At 30.2% G+C, this 21,835-nt stretch overlaps 1 protein-coding gene across 1 annotated transcript in view; it reads left to right on the forward strand.

Moving 5' to 3' along the window:
- LOC122507023 (nuclear hormone receptor FTZ-F1 beta) overlaps positions 1 to 20,234 on the forward strand; it is a 32,602-nt gene extending 12,368 nt beyond the window's left edge. The window contains exons 2-6 of the mRNA XM_043619518.1: positions 13,790 to 14,134; positions 15,558 to 15,868; positions 15,979 to 16,302; positions 16,608 to 18,092; positions 18,286 to 20,234. Of these exons, the coding sequence (XP_043475453.1) occupies positions 13,978 to 14,134; positions 15,558 to 15,868; positions 15,979 to 16,302; positions 16,608 to 18,092; positions 18,286 to 18,552 (2,544 nt within the window). The 5' untranslated portion in view covers positions 13,790 to 13,977 and the 3' untranslated portion in view covers positions 18,553 to 20,234. The remainder of the gene's footprint in view (positions 1 to 13,789; positions 14,135 to 15,557; positions 15,869 to 15,978; positions 16,303 to 16,607; positions 18,093 to 18,285) is intronic.
- Positions 20,235 to 21,835: the final 1,601 nt, after the last annotated feature.

Raw genomic sequence — 21,835 nt, forward strand, 5'->3', positions numbered from 1 at the left:
AAGTATGATTTTTTTAATTCTATCAGGGTGTCTACTAACCGGAAAATCCGAGAAAAACCGGGAAAAAGCCAGGAATTTTATTCCAAACCAAGAATTTTTTCACAAAATTAAAAAAAGTTTTATTATTTTAATTTGTGTTTAAAAAATCGCGTTTTATTTCAATTTTTATAGATATTTATACTGTTCTCTATAAATTTGAATTAGTTAAAAATAAATTAATTTGATAGTAAAAATCAGTCAGAATGAACGCTTTGAGAAAAAGGTTATTACAAATTTTTAATAATTCGACAAATTTGTATTTCCCAAAAAATAAAGTGAGAAAGTGATGGATGGATTTTTAAAAAACTAGGGTGTGATTAAAGGGCAGAATTTTGAAGGGCGCAATAATAGAGGGTGATTTTCAAATTCTACACAAAATAACAAGGTCAAAGAAACATTTAGTTCCAGCAACTTGACACAGTCTTATGTAAAAACACAGAATTCAAAAATAAAAATTCCATGGAAGTAATTTTTTAGGTGGGAAAATTATTTTCAGATTACACATCATAAAGTTGCTATCAGTTGAATTTATTTACTCAACGATATCATGGTTATGGTCACAAGTTTTTAAAATTGATATTACAGAATTTACAATTTGATATTCTTTCAACTATAGTAATCTAATCCAACAATCTAACTGCGTGAAAAAATTGGTAGCAATCGGAAAATAGAAAATTCGTGTAATTTCACTTTAAAGAATATTTTTTCATTTCACAATTAAGAATTTAGAATTAAGAATTAGGAATTAAGAACTAAGAATGAGGAATTAAGAATTAGGAATTAAAAATTGAGAATTAGGAATTAAGAATTCTTTTATGAATAAAGTAGGTAGAATCAATAAATATAGTCGATGAGAAAAATTTATCAACAGTTTCGAATAATGACTATTAGAAAGTTACTGATGATCATGCATTGTTTCGTGTGTCATTGCAGGAACAGTAACTGAGGACCTTTGTACATGCAGACATTTATAAGTCCAACCAGTTTTATAGTATTAGAAATCTGAGAACACAGCCGGAAAAATGTTCCAATCTCAACAATTATTCCTTTCTCTGTACTCTACTCTAGATATGTGGTCTTAGATACTCAAATATATTCTTAAAAACTCTTAGAGACTCTTGGATACTCTTAGAAACCTTCCGATACTTTCGGATGCTCTTAGAAACTATTCGATACTTTCGGAAACTCTTAGAACTCTTTCGATATTTTTGGATACTTATAGAAACCTTTCGATACTTTCGGAAACTCTTAGAAACTATTCGACACTTTTGGATACTCTTAGAAACCCTTCGATACTTTTGGACACTATTAGATACTATTATAAACTCTTGGATACTATTGATACTTTTGTATATTGTTAGAAATACTCTTTGCTACTCTTGGAAACTCTTCGATACTTTTGCATACTCTTAGAAACTCTTCGATACTTTTGCATATTCTTAGAAACTCTTATATATTTACGGATACTGTTACATACTTATGGATACTCTTAGAAATTACTTGATACTTTTGCATACTCTTGGAAACTCTTAGATACTTTTAGATACAATCATAAACTCTTGTATACTCTTAGAAACTTTTCAGTACTTTTAGACACTCTAAGATACTATTACAAATCCTTCTAATCTTTTGGATACAATTAAAAACTCTTAAATACTTTCGATACTTTTGAATACTGTTAGAAATGCTTTTTTAACAGTATCCAAAAGTATCAAACGTGTCAAAGAATATCCAAAAGTTTCAATTGTCACTCATTAGATCAGAATCTATAATTTTTATCAAATCTCTTTCTCTCTCTTTATATATACAAGAAGAGAGAGAAATAAGGAAAGAGAAACAGAGTAAGAGAGTAAGAGAGAAAAGAAGAAATATATATAATAGAAGACTCTTCGTGGTCGACGATTCAGTGCGATTCAGTGTCTGACTCACAACTATATAATACATTTTCTAAACTAGTGTGCGAGGAGTGCTTGTGTGAAATAGTGGGGATAGGAGACCTTGAGCCATGTCACGTGACCCCAAGGTGCATAAGGGTAGGGCGCAGAGGGCCTTGACCTTACCACCGGCCTGGGAAGAGGAGGCTGCGACTACTGCGAGACCGACCGCGACTATTACTCCGACTGAGTTAGTATATATACGGCCGCTTCCAAAAACGTAGACCTCCAGTAGAGATGAGAGATCAAGAGAAAGAAAGAATGAGAGAAGAGAAAGAGAATCCTTTTCTCAGAAAACCTGCTCACCTTAACTTAATCTCCCTAGAGTTGGTCCATATATCAGGGTTGGATTATACACACCAAAAAATAACAAAAAAAATAGCAAAAAATTTAAAAAAATTTGCACTATTTTAATTTTTGAAAATTTTACATTTTTAACAAAAATTTTACGATTTTTAAATCGTAAAATTTTTTGCGAAATAAACTCTAGTTATAGCAACGTACTAGAATTGTTATTCTCAACTACTGAATGGATGTCCTACTAATTAGAAATTATACCAAATTTTTCAAACTAAAAGTGCCCTAAAATTGGACAATAAACTAGGGTTTATTTAAACTCACATTTTTCTTGAGGATATCAAATTGTGCTTTGCTATTTAGGTTATTAATTTAAAGTATTCTAAAGTAAAGTAGTCCTAAACTAATAAAGGCCTACACTAATAGGCTACTAATAGGCCTTTAAAATAAATGTATTAGGGATTTAAAATAGTTCTAAACTAATAGGGTTGAAACTAAAAGTGTTCTAAACTAATAAAGTTCTAAACTAAAAGTGCCCTAACTTAATAGGCCTTTAAACTAAAAGTATTAGGGATTTAAAGTAGTTCTAAACTAATAGAGTTTAAACTAAGTATCCTAAACGAATAGACCTATAAACTAATAGTATAAGGGATTTAAAATAGTTCTAAACTAATAGGGTTTAAACTAAAAGTGTCCTAAACTAATAGCCCTTTAAACTAAAAGTAAGAGTTCTAAACTATTATGGATTGAAACTAGTTCTAAACTAAAAGTGTCAAAACCTAATAGACCTTTAAACTAAAAGTATTAAGGATTTTAAATAGTTTTAAACTAATAGGGTTTAAACTAAAAGTGTCCTAAAGTAATAGACCTTTAAACTAAAAGTATCCATAAGTAATAGTCATGAACTAATAGGGATTTAAAATAGTTCTAAACTAATAGGGTTCTAAACTAAGAGTGTCCTAAAGTAATAGGGGCCTAAACTAATTAGGATGTAAAATATCTGTTTTAAAGTAGAAAAAGGTTTAAATTAAAGTTTTAAACTAAAAGTGTCATACACTAGTAAGAGTAATAGACTACAAGGGTCTTTGTAATTTTAAACTACAAGTCGCCTAAAGTAATAGAGATTTAATCTAAAATTGTTCGTAAATAGTAGGACAATAAACTAATATAAATTCAAACAAAGAATGCCCCAAAGTAGTAAAAACTTTAAACTAAAAAGGACCAAATCTAAAAGGGTTTCAAACTAAAATTGTCCTAAACTATAAGAATAGTAAACTATTAGAATCATAAAATAATAGGATTTTAAACTAAAATTGTCCTTAAGCAATCGAGTAGTAAAATAGTAGAGTTTCAAACTAAAAACGTCCTGAAGTATTAGACTTAAAGCTAATAGGGTTTTAAAATAAGTGCCCTAAACTACTAGGACAATAGACTACTTAAATCCTTAAATAATAGGATTTTAAAGCGAACTTCTACTGAAATAAAAGGGATTTAAACTAAGTGTCCGAAAATAATAGGAATTTAAACTAAGTGTCTTAAAATAATAGGAATTTTAACTAAGTGTCCTAAAGCAAAAAGAGGGATTTAAACTAAAATTGTCCTTAACTAGTAGGATAATAAACTAATAGGGTTTCAAACTAAAAGTGTACACAACTGATAAAGACCTGAAACTACTAGGGCTTTAAACTAATAAGGTTATAAACTGAAAGTGTCATAAACTAGTGTCCTAAAATAATAGGATTTTAAACTAAAACTCTTCTAAATTAACAGGGATTTAAACAGAATAGTACCTTAACTAATAGGCTAAGAAACTAATAAGGTTTTAAACTAAAAGTGTCCTAAGGTCATAGAGACCTAAACTAATAGGGTTTTAAACTCAAAGTGTCCTAAGTAGTAGTGATATAAAACTAATAGGAACCTAAACTAGGAGGGTTTTAAACTAAAAGTGTCCTAAAGCAACAGTAATCTGAACTAATGGAGTCCAAGTGTAATAGAGTTCAAATCTAATAGAGTCCAAAACTAATAGAGTCCAAAACTAAATAATAGAGTTCAAAACTAATAGACTCCTAAACTAATAGTGTCCGAAACTAATAGTGTCCTAAACTACTAAGCAGTTGTCCTAAACAAAATTTGGCTTCTACTTGTGAAATACCTTCCAGAAAACTGATTTCGACTCCAACCTTATCGCTTTCTATTCAAAAGCAAAACCTACTACTATTTTAAAAAAAAAAAATTTTCCAAAACCAACATCTACTATCACCTAATTGTTTTTTTTCATCATAATCGTACTTTAGAGTTTTCGCAAAAAGAATTTATCGCACAGTGTAGAAATCAATATTGTTTTTTTTGGATAAGGTAAATAAATAAAAATGTTCGAAAGCTAAACATACAATGAACATGTATATCCAATGCGATAAAACTAAATAAGTGGAGAGGCTTTTGCTCTCCCAATGGCTCTCTCTCTCTCTCTCTCTCTCGCTCTCTGTATATATGTGTATGTATTTCATTGGACACAAAGGAAAGCGTCGATTTGTACGCGGATCAAGTCGTAAGAATTTAAAGCACAATACTTTGCTCTCACGCTTCTTATCGAACAAAAGATCTCCACCGAGTAGCAGGTAATCCACTGCTGTATGATAAAAAAAAAGAAACCTTTCTTTTTCGGGTAATAAAAATCTTTCGCTTTTATATCTCGCGAAACCCGCAAAAGTGCCTACTGAGAATTAAAGAGACAATTTACAAAAAAAAAAGAAAAATCAGCGAAAATCATCTTGAATACCTCAAATTCCAAAAAAGTATGACAATTCTTTTTAAAGGTAAAATAAATTTAAGGAAAATAAAATTTAAATAAAAAAAAATTGCACACAGAAGGAAACATTTGACTCGGAGCTTAAAATTTATATTTGTTTCAAATAAATTTTATTTGTGTCAAACAAATTATTTGGTTTAAATTAAAATTTGATTTGTTTCAAATAAATTTAGTTCGGTTCAAAAAAAAAAGTCTACTTGATTCAAATAAATTTTATTTTGTTAAAAAAAATTCTACTTGACTCAAATAAATTTTATTTAGTTCAAAAAAAATTCTACTTGACTCAAATAAATTTTATTTAGTTCAAAAAAAATTCTACTTGACTCAAATAAATTTTATTTAGTTCAAAAAAAATCCTACTTGATTCAAATAAATTTTATTTGGTTCAAATATAAATTCTGTTTGTATGAAATAAATTTTATTTGGTTCAAATAAAATTATATTTGTTTCGAATAAATTTATTAACTCAAATAAATTATACTTGGTTCAAATAGAATTTTTCTCTTGATGTAAATTTTTCAAAATGATCAAAAAAAAAATCTCTAGAATTTTCGCAAATAATTTTTGAATTTTGAAGGAATTTGAAGAATTTTTAGACTGAAATAAATACGCAGGTGAGATATTGTACTCGTTAAAAATATATTTTAAAATGTAAGAGGGAAGAAACTGAAAGAGGTATAAAGTAACGCCCAAACCAGAAAGACTTTGTATGACTGGGAAGGAAAGACTTTATAAAACTTCCAAGTCTTTAAGCTCAAGAGCGAGAGCGGCGGCAGAAGTAGCAGCAAAATAAGACTCGGTGAACAAAACCAACGAATCAAGAAGCAAAGCCAGTCAAGTTGGCTGGGGAGGTGGCCTGACAGGAATGCAGGTCCTGCGATTATCTATTTATTTTATTAATCGATAAAAACGACGAGAACAGGTTCCGGCAACCGTCTTCAATCTTCACTCCTGGATTTAAAATATATATTTTAAACCACACACATATATAATTATAAGAGTGTTAGAAAGAGAAACACACTCGACCGACTTTTAACCTAAAGAATTTTCACATAACTTTCAAATATATTTTTGAAAAAACAAAGAATTTTGATCTGGAAAAATTTTCTACCTACATTGTTTATTTTCAAAACTAGAAAAATTTCCTAAGCGAGAAATATCGAAAATAAAGGGTAAAGAACAATTACAGGACCAAAAAAGACGGTTTTTTTAAGGTTTTCAAGATATTTTTTCTCTTTACAATCTGACTTGCTAGATACTTCCAAAAGGTCCAAAATTAAAGCTTGAAGCTTAGACTGTAAGGCTCATGTAAGCAAAACCATCAAAAAAATTGGATTTTGAAAAAAAAGTTGGGGTAAGACCCAAAAAAAATTTTTTTTTTATGTATTTTCGATATGGGAGTCGTTTCTAATGTATTTTTGTCCTCGGAGTACAAACCCGGGTTCAAAAATTGACTAAAACGTTAGAATTTTGAAAAAGTGGGGGTTAGGCCCCAAAAAACATTTTTTTGGTTATTCTTAATATGGGGGTCATTTCTGAAGTTTTTTTTACCTCTGAATACGATCCCGTATCACAAAAATACCTCTCACGTCAGCGTTTTGAGAAAAGTGGGGGTTAAAGCCCCAAAAAAATAATTTTTTGACTATTTTTGACATGGGAGTCATTTCTTATGTATTTTTGTCTTCTGAACACGACCCTGGGTCCCAAAATTGACTACTGAATACTGTAGGGCAAAGTTTTTTAAGACAAAAATAATAGGATATCAATTTAGGATTTGATGATTAAAAGAATAACATTTTTTGTCTGTTATTTACATTTTTTAATATTATTGTAAAAATTTCTCCATCGTTTTAAAAGTAATTTCTATACGAATGTGGAATTGATTGATAAATTGATAATTACTGCAATCGGCTAATAGAAAGCTATTATTTATAATGTACGCTAAAGAAACGAGTGAATTGTGCAGGCAGGTGATTTAGAGTGTAACGCATCTCGAGTTGTCTCCCATGACCTTTAGTGTATCGTGAGAGTGACGATAATAAGAAACATACTCGCAATCAAGAGAAATTCTCTCTCATTCTCTCTCTCTCCTTCTCTCTTATTCATCTAGTAAAATGATGAGGGTGGGACAAGCTTTCCGGAGCAAGCATAACGGTTGTCCACAAGGCCGGTCCATTTCCGGTACCGTAAGCGACCTTCGCGCGGAAACGGACACGCACATACGATATAAATACAAGAATAGTATTTATATACATATATACAGGTATATATACTATATATATAGTCTTACTGAAGTAAATTTATACATAAGTTTATGGGGTTACCACAAAAGTTTTTTCTTTTTCCCTCTCGATAAAAAATTTTCACCTGAAACAGCGTTAGGTTTCTCTAAAATAGCGAAAGTATTATAACTGAAGCAACTAAAAATTTTACTAAATTAGTAAAATTTGTGGCTGTTTCAGATAGAATATCTTATTTCTGTGCTAATCCCTGTTAATTACATTAATTAATTTAAATATTAAAAAACTAAGTGAAGTTTAATTACAAAAAGAAGATAATTTTTAGAAGCAAATTCTGGTAAACAATTCCTTTGATTTAAATAAATATTTATTTGATAATAAGAAGTTGAAAATGGCACCCAGTTGTCAGCAACCACTTAATTTTAGAAATTAATTTTTTAAGTTAAATTATTTTTATTGTTTAAAACCAACATCAAATTTTGAAAAATTAAATGGCTTTTGAATTAGTGAATTTTACTAATAAATAGTAGAAATTACTATTTATTAGTAAAACTAATATCAATTTTTAATAGAAATTACTATTTATTAGTAAAATTTACTAAATCAAAAGCAAAAAGTCCATCACTAATTCAAATTAATAAACATTTTTACTAATTCGAATTTAGAAAGAGAGAGTAATCGGTTATTTGAAACAAATATTAATTTTTTTCACCATCTTTTTTTAATTAAAAAAAAATTCTGAGGAATAAAATTGTGGTTTAATTTCTCCACTTGAGAACGCCAAGGTCACCACCAGGTGGCAGTGAAAATTCCAGGAAGGAACTGAATTGCCATCTAGCGGTGACCTTGGCGTTCGCAGGTGGAGAGTAGCATCTACATATTGAATCTAAAAATTTTCGTAATTTTATAATTATTTATAATCAAAATCTAGAGAGTTAACAATTATTATAAATAAATTTCAATTTTAAAATCACTTTAAATTGATTTTTATGGTCTTAATTTTTTTTACGTGGTTGAAATGGTTGGTTCACAACGTTTATAATTCAAAGATTAAAGAAAAAAATATTTTTTACCCAGAAAACAATATTTATTAATAAAAATAGTCTCCAAATAGTTGTATTAGGTCAAAAAAGTGTCAAAAGGTATATCAGTAGTCGCGTGAAGTATTTTTCATTTCTTTTTCATTTTCAGTTTCACATAACATTCTCTCCTTTCGGGTTGCGCTAAACAGTGGTTGTTGAATTTTGCCTACAGCCAGCCGCGGACTATGAAAAGTCATCCCGATATGACGCATACAAATCAAAATAAAGAGGGAGAGAGAGAAAGAGAGAGAGAGGGAGGAAATTAGTCAGCAAGTTGGAAACAGAGAAAGGCGCTTATCGGTGGGGGTGAAAGGCTTTATGACCGCGAGAGAGGCAGAGGGAGAAGGCGTTTGAAAGGAAGGAGTGGGGGGAAGTGAGGTTTTTTTAAGGAGAAACGCGAGGTCTTTAGATATTTACGCATTCCGCTCTTTTAAAGTACATTGGCAAAAGGTTTAAGAGTTACATTTCCCTTCGAATTCCCCTTCGAGTCAATTTTTCTTTTTCTTCAATACGCTAAACGATTTTTTTCCTACACATTTGAAATATAATAACTATGACTATTTCTTCTTATACTTTCTCTTTATAAAACATAAATTTTACAGACATTCAAAAGTCATTTTTTCTGACTAGAATTTATATCAAATGAATTGCAAAAATTTACACCCGGTAGTAGTAAAAGTTGAGGCAGAAATGAGTAGAAATGTCAAATATTTTAGTTTTTATGAATGTAGAGTAATTTATTTACTTTTTCCTCGTGATAAATAAATATACTTCTATTACTATATACTGGAGCAATGTTATTATTAACTAACATTGACTCCTTTTAGTTTTTACTAAAACTAGACAAGTTTTATATATATTATTTTAAGCCGTAGGGACTTATTTTCAATAAATAATTAATAAAATTTACTCTTCTTTTAAAGGTACTGTTAACTTAAAAGTACCATATTGCAACCAAAAATGTGGATCAAACCAAAAATTGATCCAAATTTTCAACATCAATTTTAATTCACTTTAGTATCAAAATTTGATTCTTTCAAGAAAACTGTGGGAATAAATAATCGAATGAAGGAAGTAAATCCCTTTTGTTTACTTTGTTCTAAATTATTTTACACCGTTTAATGTGTTTCGTAATCGTGGATTTAACGTATGGTATTAATAATCAGATTTAACTTCATTAAAATACCACCGCAGCATCTCTTTACGAGTGAAAATATAATTACATGAACGTTTTCTCTAATATCAGATGTTTAATAAATTTTGCAAATAATTCATACACATACACGAAATTGCTTATGGGAAAGACTTAAACTTTCAATGCATTGTACCTTTCATTCATGATAATAATGATGATGATGATGATGATACTCACTGTCAATATTGCGTACAGAAGACAACATTCTTAAACGTGAAATCAACTTAATGTTTTTTTCTTAATGTTTTTATTTCAACTTTACCATAATTTTTCATCAGTTAATATCAGGGCTTGAACCAATGAGAAAGTATTTAAAAATAAGGACTTTACGGACCACAAATTGAAAAATTAAGGACCATTTACGGAGCAATTACTGAATCTACTGAAATTAATTACTTAAAACTATAAATAAAATTTTTTATAACCATAACATCACATTTTCATCTCTAAAAAGCCCCAAATAATAATTTTCTACACTAAGCGTCAACTCTAACTTCAAAGACTTTTTGAATCCTTCTCGATTTTCCGAAAATCGTTTCTCTTTAGATCGACGCCAACTTCATACAGTCATTAAACCTGCAAATGACCAATTTAACAATATTCGTATGGCTAATAAAAATTTATGGCTCCTACATACCAAATGCAAACGGTAGTTTTAGCTGCAAAATTATATGGCAGTAATAATAAGGAAAATTTTCACTGTATGTCATACTTGATTATCCTCGCCGTTATCAGTAATCAGTAAAAATGTTTTAATCCCATCATCATCATTGCCAAGTGAAGTGTGATTCAGAGAAACAGTAAATAACACTTATTGGTAATAGTAAACTTGTTTTTTTCCCTAATAATATAATGGAAGAAACATTCCATCCATTATGTACAGAAGAAGATGATGGATAAATCAATTGCAACAAAGTATACAGTAATTTTCTCAAGAAAGGTGTAAACTAGATGATATTTCTCGTAAATAATTTCATTCCAATTGATTTATAACTGGAAAAAATTACATAACCTCACTTTACTTATTTAATAGTCTCCACTCATTGGTAAAAAATTTAAATTTTTTAAAAATTATCAAAAATTCAAAAAACCGAATTTTTTAAAATTCAACATTCTTTCTTTTCCTTCATGGCATTTAGCTTTAATATTATTGGGCTCTTGAAAAACACTTTACTTATTTAATAGTCTCGACTCTTTGGTAAGAAATCCAAAATTATCGAAAATTATCAAAAATTTGAATTTCTTTAAATTTAACATTTTTTCCTCTCTTTTATGGCATTTGGCTTCACTATTTTTGTGCTTTTGGAAAATACTCTATTCATTTAATAGTCTCGACTCTTTGGTGAAAAATAAAAAATTATACAAATTATAAAAAATTCAAAAATCCGAATTTCTTAAAATTCAACATTTTCTCCTCTATTTTATGGCGTTTGGCTTCACTATTTTTGTGCTTTTGGAAAATACTTTACCTATTTAATAGTCTCAACTCTTTGGTAAAAAATAAAAAATTATAGAAAATTATCAAAAATTCAAAAATCCGAATTTATTAAAATTCAACATTTTCTCCTCTCTTTCATGGCGTTTGGCTTCACTATTTTTGTGCTTTTGGAAAATACTTTACTTATTTAATAGTCTCGACTCTTTGGTAAAAAATCCAAAATTATCGAAAATTATCAAAAATTTGAATTTCTTTAAATTTAACATTTTTTCCTCTCTTTTATGGCATTTGGCTTCACTATTTTTGTGCTTTTGGAATATACTCTATTCATTTAATAGTCTCGAATCTTTGGTAAAAAATAAAAAATTATAGAAAATTATCAAAAATTCAAAAATCCGAATTTCTTAAAATTCAACATTTTCTCCTCTCTTTTATGGCATTTAGCTTCATTATTTTTGTGCTCTTGGAAAATACTTTACTTATTTAATAGTATCGACTCTTTAATAAAAAATCCAAAATTATAGAAAATTATCAAAAATTCAAAAATCCGAATTTATTAAAATTCAACATTTTCTCCTCTCTTTCATGGCGTTTGGCTTCACTATTTTTGTGCTTTTGGAAAATACTTTACTTATTTAATAGTCTCGACTCTTTGGTAAAAAATCCAAAATTATCGAAAATTATCAAAAATTTGAATTTCTTTAAATTTAACATTTTTTCCTCTCTTTTATGGCATTTGGCTTCACTATTTTTGTGCTTTTGGAAAATACTCTATTCATTTAATAGTCTCGAATCTTTGGTAAAAAATAAAAAATTATAGAAAATTATCAAAAATTCAAAAATCCGAATTTCTTAAAATTCAACATTTTCTCCTCTCTTTTATGGCATTTAGCTTCATTATTTTTGTGCTCTTGGAAAATACTTTACTTATTTAATAGTATCGACTCTTTAATAAAAAATCCAAAATTATAGAAAATTATCAAAAATTCAAAAATCCGAATTTATTAAAATTCAACATTTTCTCCTCTCTTTCATGGCGTTTGGCTTCACTATTTTTGTGCTTTTGGAAAATACTTTACTTATTTAATAGTCTCGACTCTTTGGTAAAAAATCCAAAATTATCGAAAATTATCAAAAATTTGAATTTCTTTAAATTTAACATTTTTTCCTCTCTTTTATGGCATTTGGCTTCACTATTTTTGTGCTTTTGGAAAATACTCTATTCATTTAATAGTCTCGAATCTTTGGTAAAAAATAAAAAATTATAGAAAATTATCAAAAATTCAAAAATCCGAATTTCTTAAAATTCAACATTTTCTCCTCTCTTTTATGGCATTTAGCTTCATTATTTTTGTGCTCTTGGAAAATACTTTACTTATTTAATAGTATCGACTCTTTAATAAAAAATCCAAAATTATAGAAAATTATCAAAAATTCAAAAATCCGAATTTCTTAAAATTCAACATTTTCTCCTCTCTTTTATGGCATTTAGCTTCAATATTTTTGTGCTTTTGGAAAATACTTTACTCATTTAATAGTCTTGACTCTTTGGTGAAAAATAAAAAATTATAGAAAATTATAAAAAATTCAAAAATCCGAATCTCTTAAAATTTAACATTTTCTCTCCTCTTTTATGGCATTTAGCTTCATTATTTTTGTGCTATTGGAAAATACTTTACCTATTTAATAGTCTCGACTCTTTGGTAAAAAATCCAAAATTATCAAAAATTATCAAAAATTCCAAAATTTGAATTTCTTAAAATTCAATATTTTTTCCTCTCTTTTATGGGATTTAGCTTCATTATTTTTGTGCTCTTGGAAAATACTTTACTTATTTAATAGTCTCGACTCTTTGGTAAAAAATCTAAAATTATGAAAAATTATGAAAAATTCAAAAAACCGAATTTTTTAAAATTCAAAATTTTTCCTTCTCTTTTATGGCATTTTATTTCTGCTTTTTTAGGACAAAAATATGGTAACTGACATATTTAACAATAAATTAATATCTAATGATAGAAACAAACGATAATAAAAATCTTCTAAGATTTGTTAGATTAAACAAAATTTTTATTCATAAAAATTTTAATTTTTGTATAAATTTTTAGAAGTTTTCCTGACTTTCAATGAAATTTTCTGACATTCCCTGACTTTTCCCTGACATCCCTAACTTCCCTGACCGTTAGACACCCTGTAGTAAAAATGTTTACTAATTTGAATATTAGTGACTGACTTTTTGCTTTTGAATTAGTAAACTTTACTAATAAATTATAATTATACTTAATAAATTAGTAGAAATAACTATTTATTAGCAAAATTTACTAATTCAAAAGCAAAAAATCAGTCACCTAATGAAATTAGTAAACAATTTACTAATTCAAATTTAGAGAGAAGGACAAATGTAATTATAAATTAGGCTAAATAATTTTTTGGTAATCATAATTATGAATTAGGCCTAAGATTTTCAATTGCTATAATAATAAATTGATACTAATGAAAGTAATTTACACTTTTGATACCTATATAAAAAATAAAAAATAAAAAAAGTGTAAGAATGTTTCCAAAACGTAAAAATAAAAGAATTGTTTTTTTAATAATAGTCTTTCAAGGAGAAAAACGAACGTGATCAATAATGAATTAACCTTTCATTCTCCCCTGGTATAGAATTCAAAAAGTAACATAGTCATCATCATCATCATTATCAGAAATGCTTTTTGTATTGAAATGTCTCAACGTGCATTATCTTTTGAACTTGCAGATCGAAGCTTGGTAGTGAGGGGCCTTTGGCATCATAGAACGGGATTTGTAATCGTTTGAAGGGATCGAGAGAGGATCGTCTTGCCAGGCTGCGCTCAGGATGCTGAGGAGCATCGTCGTCAACCTGGGGCATTGCCGACTAAAAGCGCGAATTATTGCCAGCGTGCGGCGAATCGCAGCCAGCTGAGAATGTCAGAGCAAAATGGGCCCACGGAGGGCCCGGGCTGGTGGCCCCCGGCACAATCTTGGAAGTTACAGTCGGCCATGCCATCACGTACATCGGAGACCGGAAAGAACGTCTCCGTCACGACAATTAACGTGCTACCGGCCCACGAGATGCACGACGGTAATTTCAAAAATTATAAATTTTAAATTCTTCAAAATTCCCTTAAAACCTTTTTTATTCTCTATTTGGGTCCCCCAGACCAAGTGTATGCTTCATGGGTCAGAAAGGGCTATTTTCTATATTCATATACGTCTACTAAAATAATACCCTTATTCGCTTACCTCACAGTCGAAGTAGTTACCAAACATCAAGTTGTTATTCTGAAACACAAAAAATAATCACTTAAAATACGTTAAGAAAAAAAATAATAAATTAAAACCCCTATTTTAACAAACATAATTCATTATCCGTTTAAAATTAATTTTAGAATAATTTCCTTCTTCAAGTTTGAAATTTTCGATTCTAGTTTACAGTCGTTAAAAAAGGGTCTGACCTCATGAACTCATAAAAGTATAAAATTCTGTTTACGGAATATAGGCGCCTAGATGGCGCGTCCACGTGTTTGGTCTTTCAAGCACGTTCATTTGCCAAAGGGGAAAAGAACAATTGTGACGAAATAAACTTCACCTTTTCAAACAAACATTCGAGTGATGTCTTCTACTTTGAATTGAAAACGGAACCATAAATCTAAATTATTTAGTTGACTGTAATTTACTTAAATGCACCTTACAAACTTTGTACTATTTTTGTAACATTTATACGTGCTGAGAAAAAAAACTATTGGCCCAATGGCGCCAATACTATTGATATCAATTTTTTTGAAGCATTAATTTCTGTATTGAATTAAGAAAATATTTATTAAAATATAATAATTCATAATTAAGCATTTTGACGAATAGTGACGCGACATAACTGGGCAATTAAAAGTTGACGTTCATCGGCATTATACTTTCATGCTCTGTAAAAGGTCTTAGAGATCTTTGCCTAATCCTAACTGTTTTCTTCCTCAACGCGCTTCACTGGCCCGAAAGCAATATCGATAGTTTTATATACTTTTCTTTCAAGAGAGTTGCGTGCGTTGAATCTTAAAGCTAACCAGTTACGTTTCCTAATAACGTAATAAACTTACCCAGTATAGAACCCAATTGAAAGTCTTGATTGCTCGCTTGCCTTGTCTTTAGCGGTAAATCGTTAACTATTTGATCGAAGCAACTGACTGCTCCTGCTGCAGAAGCATAATCAAGACTTTCTACGAAAGTTATATTTATTTCGATTAGGAAAAAAACACTAATAAAAATTATCTTTTTTAAATAAAAGTATAATAAAGTCTAAATATTAAATTTTATGTCCGTTGAAGGCAAGTTAAGATATTTAGCCTTAAAGCGTGTAGTTTTTATTTTCTCCCCAACAAAGTTATAAAACGATTTGGTTTTACTATAGGGAATTTACATTAAAAAGGAAAGAAAAATTTCTTTAAGGGCTATGTTAACTGATAACAATTATGTACTGATCTTTTTGATTCTGATCTTAATTGATATTTCAGGTAAAAGTGTATGCAAGTATCTTGGTGGACAGAATGGCGTGACAGTATCGGTAGTATCGAACTGTGGATCCGGTGTCATTGATTCCGGCACCAGCATCGGATCCACAGAATCAACAAACGTTAACGACGTAGAGGACAGCGATGGGGAAGTGAGTAAAATTGACTTCCGCGGGGTAAATTTGCGCACAAAAAAGAAGCACGACAACGACGAAAGTTGTAATGACAATTTACAGCAACAACCAGAAAGGCCCATGTCCTGGGAAGGTGAATTATCAGATCAGGAAATGTCTTCCAACACCATCACAAATCAGGTACACAAAACACAAAATAAATCCATCAAAATTTATCAAAAAGGGCAAATAAAGACAAATATATATGTCTAGAAACAAAATAAATTTCTAATTTTGATTTTTCCCATTAGGACCTGGAAGAAACATCAATGGAAGGAGTTCAAGTTTGTAGTACAAGTCCTGGACCACAGGAACAAAAATTCCCAATAAAACCAGAACCTGACTTCCGGTCTAGTCCAGGACTTATTGGTTTGAATGACACTGTTCTTCCCTTGTCTCATGCTCAACAAGCCCAACAGCATCAACGTTTGGAGAGTCTGGAGCAAACACAACAGAATGATCTTCCATTGCTTGTTGGCAAACTCCTTGGGGGTTACAACAGTTCTACTCCTAATCATAGTCCGGTACTGAATCCCCGACATCATCTCACTAAACACAGTCATACCAGATCGCAGGTAAGAATTTTTGAGCCTAATGAACAATTAGTTCTATAACAATTAGTTCTAATAACCTATTGGCCTACAAAACCTAAATTATCAACGAAATTAACAATCTTCAAATTATATTAATCCTCTGCTGATGCTAACTTATCCCTACTCTATCGCCAAAGAACGTAACTTCCATAGACCCTACCAGGCGTCCAGAATTACGATTTTTGACGATAACAGTCATTAGCATCAGCAGAGAGTTAACAAGCATTGGATTTACTAATTTTGAAACACGATTTCTTACTTTTATTAAATTTAAATTATTCCTCCAGGTTCCATCACCTGATTCTGCGATTCATTCAGCTTATAGTGTGTTCAGTTCGCCAACGCAAAGTCCACATGCGGCTAGACACTCGGCACTAGGTCCAGGAAGTCCAGTACCTTCATCATCACTATCTCTGTCACGTCACAGTTTCAACAATTCCACTTCCTCTCTATCCCTGTCTCTCTCTCACTCTCTCTCGAGAAACAATTCGGACGCATCGAGTAGTTGTTACAGTTACGGATCTCTAAGTCCCCCGACCCATTCGCCAGTTCAACAAAGACACGCACATCCACAACATCATCACCAGGTCGCGCAAGGTAGTCCCATGCACCTACCGGCATCGTCTACAGGTCACTATTCAACGCCAGGTTCCGAGATTTCTTCGGAGGGTCACCCAGAAGATCAAGACGACTGTAGAATACCCTCCGCACCCACTGGGATTTCAACTAGACAACAATTAATCAACAGTCCTTGTCCTATTTGTGGCGACAAGATCAGCGGTTTTCACTACGGCATCTTCTCCTGTGAGTCCTGTAAGGGCTTCTTTAAACGTACTGTTCAGAATCGGAAAAATTACGTCTGCCTAAGGGGTGTCGGTTGTCCTGTAACAGTGGCAACGCGAAAGAAATGTCCAGCTTGCCGCTTCGATAAGTGTCTAAACATGGGTATGAAATTGGAAGCAATAAGGGAAGATAGAACACGAGGTGGTCGTAGTACCTATCAATGCACGTACACACTGCCAGCGAATCTCATTGGTAGTCCTGCCGGCGGGATGTCTGGTGACAAAATGACGGGCGGATCCTGTAGTCCAGCACCTCCAGGTTCGGAGCATCATCATCAAATGCGACATCACTCGAACCACTCTCACAAAATGCAGGCAGTGCCTCAATTGTTACAAGATATTATGGATGTCGAGCATCTGTGGCATTACAACGATAATGACAGAGTTGGCAGTCAGAATAGTACCCCAAGTAGTGGTGAGTCCCTAGTGGGTGGAGGAACATCAAACGGAGCGAGTGCCACTAATGGAAACATAAACAGTGGTGAGTCCGCGAGGCCCAGTTCAACTGGACCGATAACCAATAATCACGATCATCAACAATCATCAAATGTCAATGCCACCGTTACACCCAATTCAAATCCTAACGGTAATCCAACGCAACATCCCGACTTCTTGTCAAATCTGTGCAATATCGCCGATCATAGACTCTACAAAATTGTCAAATGGTGTAAAAGTCTGCCATTATTCAAAAACATCTCGATTGATGATCAAATTTGTTTACTCATCAATTCTTGGTGTGAGTTATTACTCTTTTCTTGCTGCTTTCGAAGTATGAGTACTCCTGGCGAGATACGAGTATCACTAGGAAAATCAATCACACTAGAGCAAGCTAGACAACTCGGCTTGGCTACCTGTATCGAGAGAATGCTTACTTTCACAAATAATCTCAGGCGACTGAGGGTGGATCAATACGAATACGTGGCGATGAAGGTAAACATTTACATTTTTACTTTAAAGTATAACTATAGCTACAATTCTTATTAACTTCTTACTTTTTTAAAATAAAAAATTAGTAATTTTAAAAATAATAAAATTAAATTCCCGGTTAATAGACACTCAGTGGTTATTATAGTTAATTATCTAATTTTAAATTCTAAAGTGACAATTAAAAAACTTTTTATAGGTGATAGTACTATTAACATCGGACACGAGTGAATTGAAAGAACCAGAAAAAGTGAGAGCATCACAGGAGAAAGCACTTCAAGCCCTTCAACAATATACAATCTCCAGGTATCCAGAGATGCCAGCAAAATTTGGCGAACTACTACTCAGGATTCCTGATTTACAAAGAACGTGCCAAGCGGGAAAGGAATTGTTAAGCGCAAAGCGTGCCGAGGGTGAGGGTTGTTCGTTTAATCTTCTCATGGAGTTGTTACGTGGGGACCATTGAAACGTCGAATTAATCTTAAACGGACAATATTTTAAATGCTAAGCAGGAAATTCCGAACTGATAATCGAAATAAGATGTACAGTAGGAGTTCAAGACGATAGCAGATTAACAGATGTGATAAAAAAAAACCCGAAGGACGACGCTTCGATTATTTCTTCCTTCGCGATTTTCAGATTCCATACTTATGCGCGGCCCATAAGTCTCCGGGAATCAGGTTTTAGATTATAGGTGAGAATGATTTTTTTTTTGTTAGAAACCCTGACCATAGGGAAACGACTGTTAAATGCGCGATTCTGCGATAATGTTAATGTTTTTTTGGTGAGGGGACTACAAATCTAGAGGACTATTTTAGAATAGGCTGATAGATGACACTTCGGATAATATATATATACATAACATATATATATTAAATAATACATATATATATATATGTACAATATAGATATATATTTTCTACTGAAATGCTTCCATATGAGGCCTGCATTCCTGCCTTCAAAATACAGGAGTTTCAAAAGAGGCCTATGGTTTTCCTCGTAACGTCCAACGTGCATCCAAAATGCACGATAAAAAAATATTTCCTATGATTATACATAAATCGCTTAGTTAAAAATCATTCTTTAACATTTAGCATTAAATGTTCTTTTTCATTTTTCTTCTACTGATTATTAAACTAAACTTTATTTTCACCCATCATACCTCTAAAATTAAAAAAAAGAATTTTAAACAGTTAAAAATTTCAAAAAAACAGATTTTTTTCCTGAACCAACCAATCATCAAGAAATATTTTTTTCCGTGTGCAAAGCGAGATTGATTGAGACTGAATTTTAAACGAATATGAGCGCACATTTTCATTTTCACTTATTTAAAAACTGTCAAAAAAGTCAATATTTTACACAAGTCAACAAAATTTGAGAGAAAAGTGAAATAATTTCCATATTTAATAAAGTTTTTGACAAAAGAAAATTTCACTTTCATCAAATTTTTAAAATTCCTAAACTATGTAAAAAAAAATAGCTTTTGATACTTTTTATACAAAAAGCAAATAAGACTAGTATTTTTTGAGAATTTTATATAGAATTTTTCTTCCTTCTTTTTTGCTAATTAAATTTTAACATTATTGATAATAAAAGATCGCTTGTAGGCGAGAATGTACGTCCATATATTATATAAATTTCCGCAAAAAAAATAGTGTGCTTTTTTTAGTGTGTAAATGTGTGAGAAAAGAGTAAAAATGATATGAGCAATTTATGGGTCACAGAATGATTATTATTCGTGTCCTATAGGGAGGACCAATTAATTTTTTTTATATACGGTTAAACCAGTATTTTTACATTATTTTACAATTTACTTAAGATCAAAGCATAATCTCTTTCATTCTGTTTACGAAAATGTACTTAAAAAAGTCATTCGATAGTTTTTGTACTTTTAATTATTATTACTATATTAATTTACTTTGGAGATAATCTCAATTTTTGATTCACTATTTTATATACACAGACGTGTTTTTACTATTAAAAAAAAAAACTTTTTAGAATTTCTAATCCTAAAAAGGATCGATGAGAATAATTTTCAGTGCCAAATGGATCTTACTGTAGAGTACAACTATTTTTTTTAACAATATTTCAAAAAAGTGTCTAAAGAAAAATTATTTTTCTGTGAAAAAATACAATTTTTAAAATTGTTAATTTTTTCACACTAATTAATTCAGTTTAAAACTGTATTAGAATTCATTTTAATTTATTTTTTGTATTTAATTTTTGTATTCCTAACATATTATTATGTTTTAAACATTAAAAAAATATTTCAAGCTTTATAGATTAGTTTTCTTTTTTTCCGTTATAATAAAGAATTAATTTTTGAGAAATAGATCGAGTAGAGGATTTTTTTAAGTATATTATTTTAAATTCAAGTTTTCTGCTAGTGTAAAAAGAAAGCAGTCGCAAATTTCTCTGAGTTTTTGAACATAATTCAAAAATATTTTTCAGAGATGTTTGCATACCAAATTTTCGAAAAATTTAAACAAGAATAGAAATACAGACAGAATAAAGTTGTATTGTATCAATACAATATTTTATTAACTTCAAAAATGCAATTTCTAATTACGATTTAATGACAGAGTAAAAAAAACTTATCATTAGTCATTTAACAAATAATGCATCGAGTGTCAACGAAGTATTTTTTACCTACAATTCATTCCATTTGTGTTTAATTAAGAATTCTTGAATTTCTAATTATAAACTTGAATAAAAACAATCGACACTATCGTCCTTTGTAGGATAAAGAAAACAATTAATCTAACAAATCTATAAAGATTAATTATTAATTTAAAAAAACAAAGGCATAGTTTCAATTCCATCTGACTAAATAAAAAATTGTTTCATTTTCTCAAATAAAGAAACTGTTGAAAAATTTTGATGCCTTTTTTAAATTAGTTTTATTGCGAATATTTTAATACTACTTAATAGTCGTAATAAAAAAAATAGGAAAAATGTCCAGTATTCATGATTCACAATGAATTGGTATTAAAAAAAACGTTAAATGAATGTTGTAATATTGACATTAGATGAGTGTAGGTCAACTTTAAAAAAAAACTAAAATTAAAACATTGTAAATATCTAAATTAAAGGAGAAAAAAATATATATACTTTGTGCCGCGTCGAGTGCCTGAGAAGAATGAGAGGAAAATAAATTGTGGAGCGAACGCTTTAATCATCTAAGATGAAAGTACGCGAGAGAATGTTTTTAGATATTATGAAAAAAAAAGTTAGATATTTGTCTGTTAAAAAAAAAAAGTAACTATTCTTTGTTTACAATTGATAATATAGTTAATTCTAAATCCCTCGAATTAAATTGCAAATCGTACTGCAATTTTCTAACGAAATTGTTTTTTATACAAACTAAGAATGTTAGAAATTTTATTTATCGAACTAAGGTGATAAAAAAAACGTCCTCAAACTTATGATTTAGAAAAAAAATGCAAAAAAAGTAATTCATCAACTGTAAATTTACACCAAATTTTTCAAAATATTTACTAAACCAATAAACAAAAAAGCTGTAAGATATTCAAATCAAAAAAATAAATTTCGAAAATATTAAAAAATCAAAAAATGTTCATGTTAACTTCAGAACTTGAAAAATAGAGAATGGTTAATAGTCTTGCCAGTTTCAGTGTTTTTTTCTTCTCCCATTTTCGCCAAGAGGATATTGTTATTAAAATAAAAAAAAAAATTTTTAAATAAACTTTTTTTGTACATCATTTTGAAAGTACGCGAGAGATTGTAAA

This window comes from Leptopilina heterotoma, unplaced genomic scaffold (assembly GCF_015476425.1).
Source record: "Leptopilina heterotoma isolate Lh14 unplaced genomic scaffold, ASM1547642v1 Lhet_44, whole genome shotgun sequence".
In the NCBI taxonomy this organism is placed as follows: domain Eukaryota; kingdom Metazoa; phylum Arthropoda; class Insecta; order Hymenoptera; family Figitidae; genus Leptopilina; species Leptopilina heterotoma.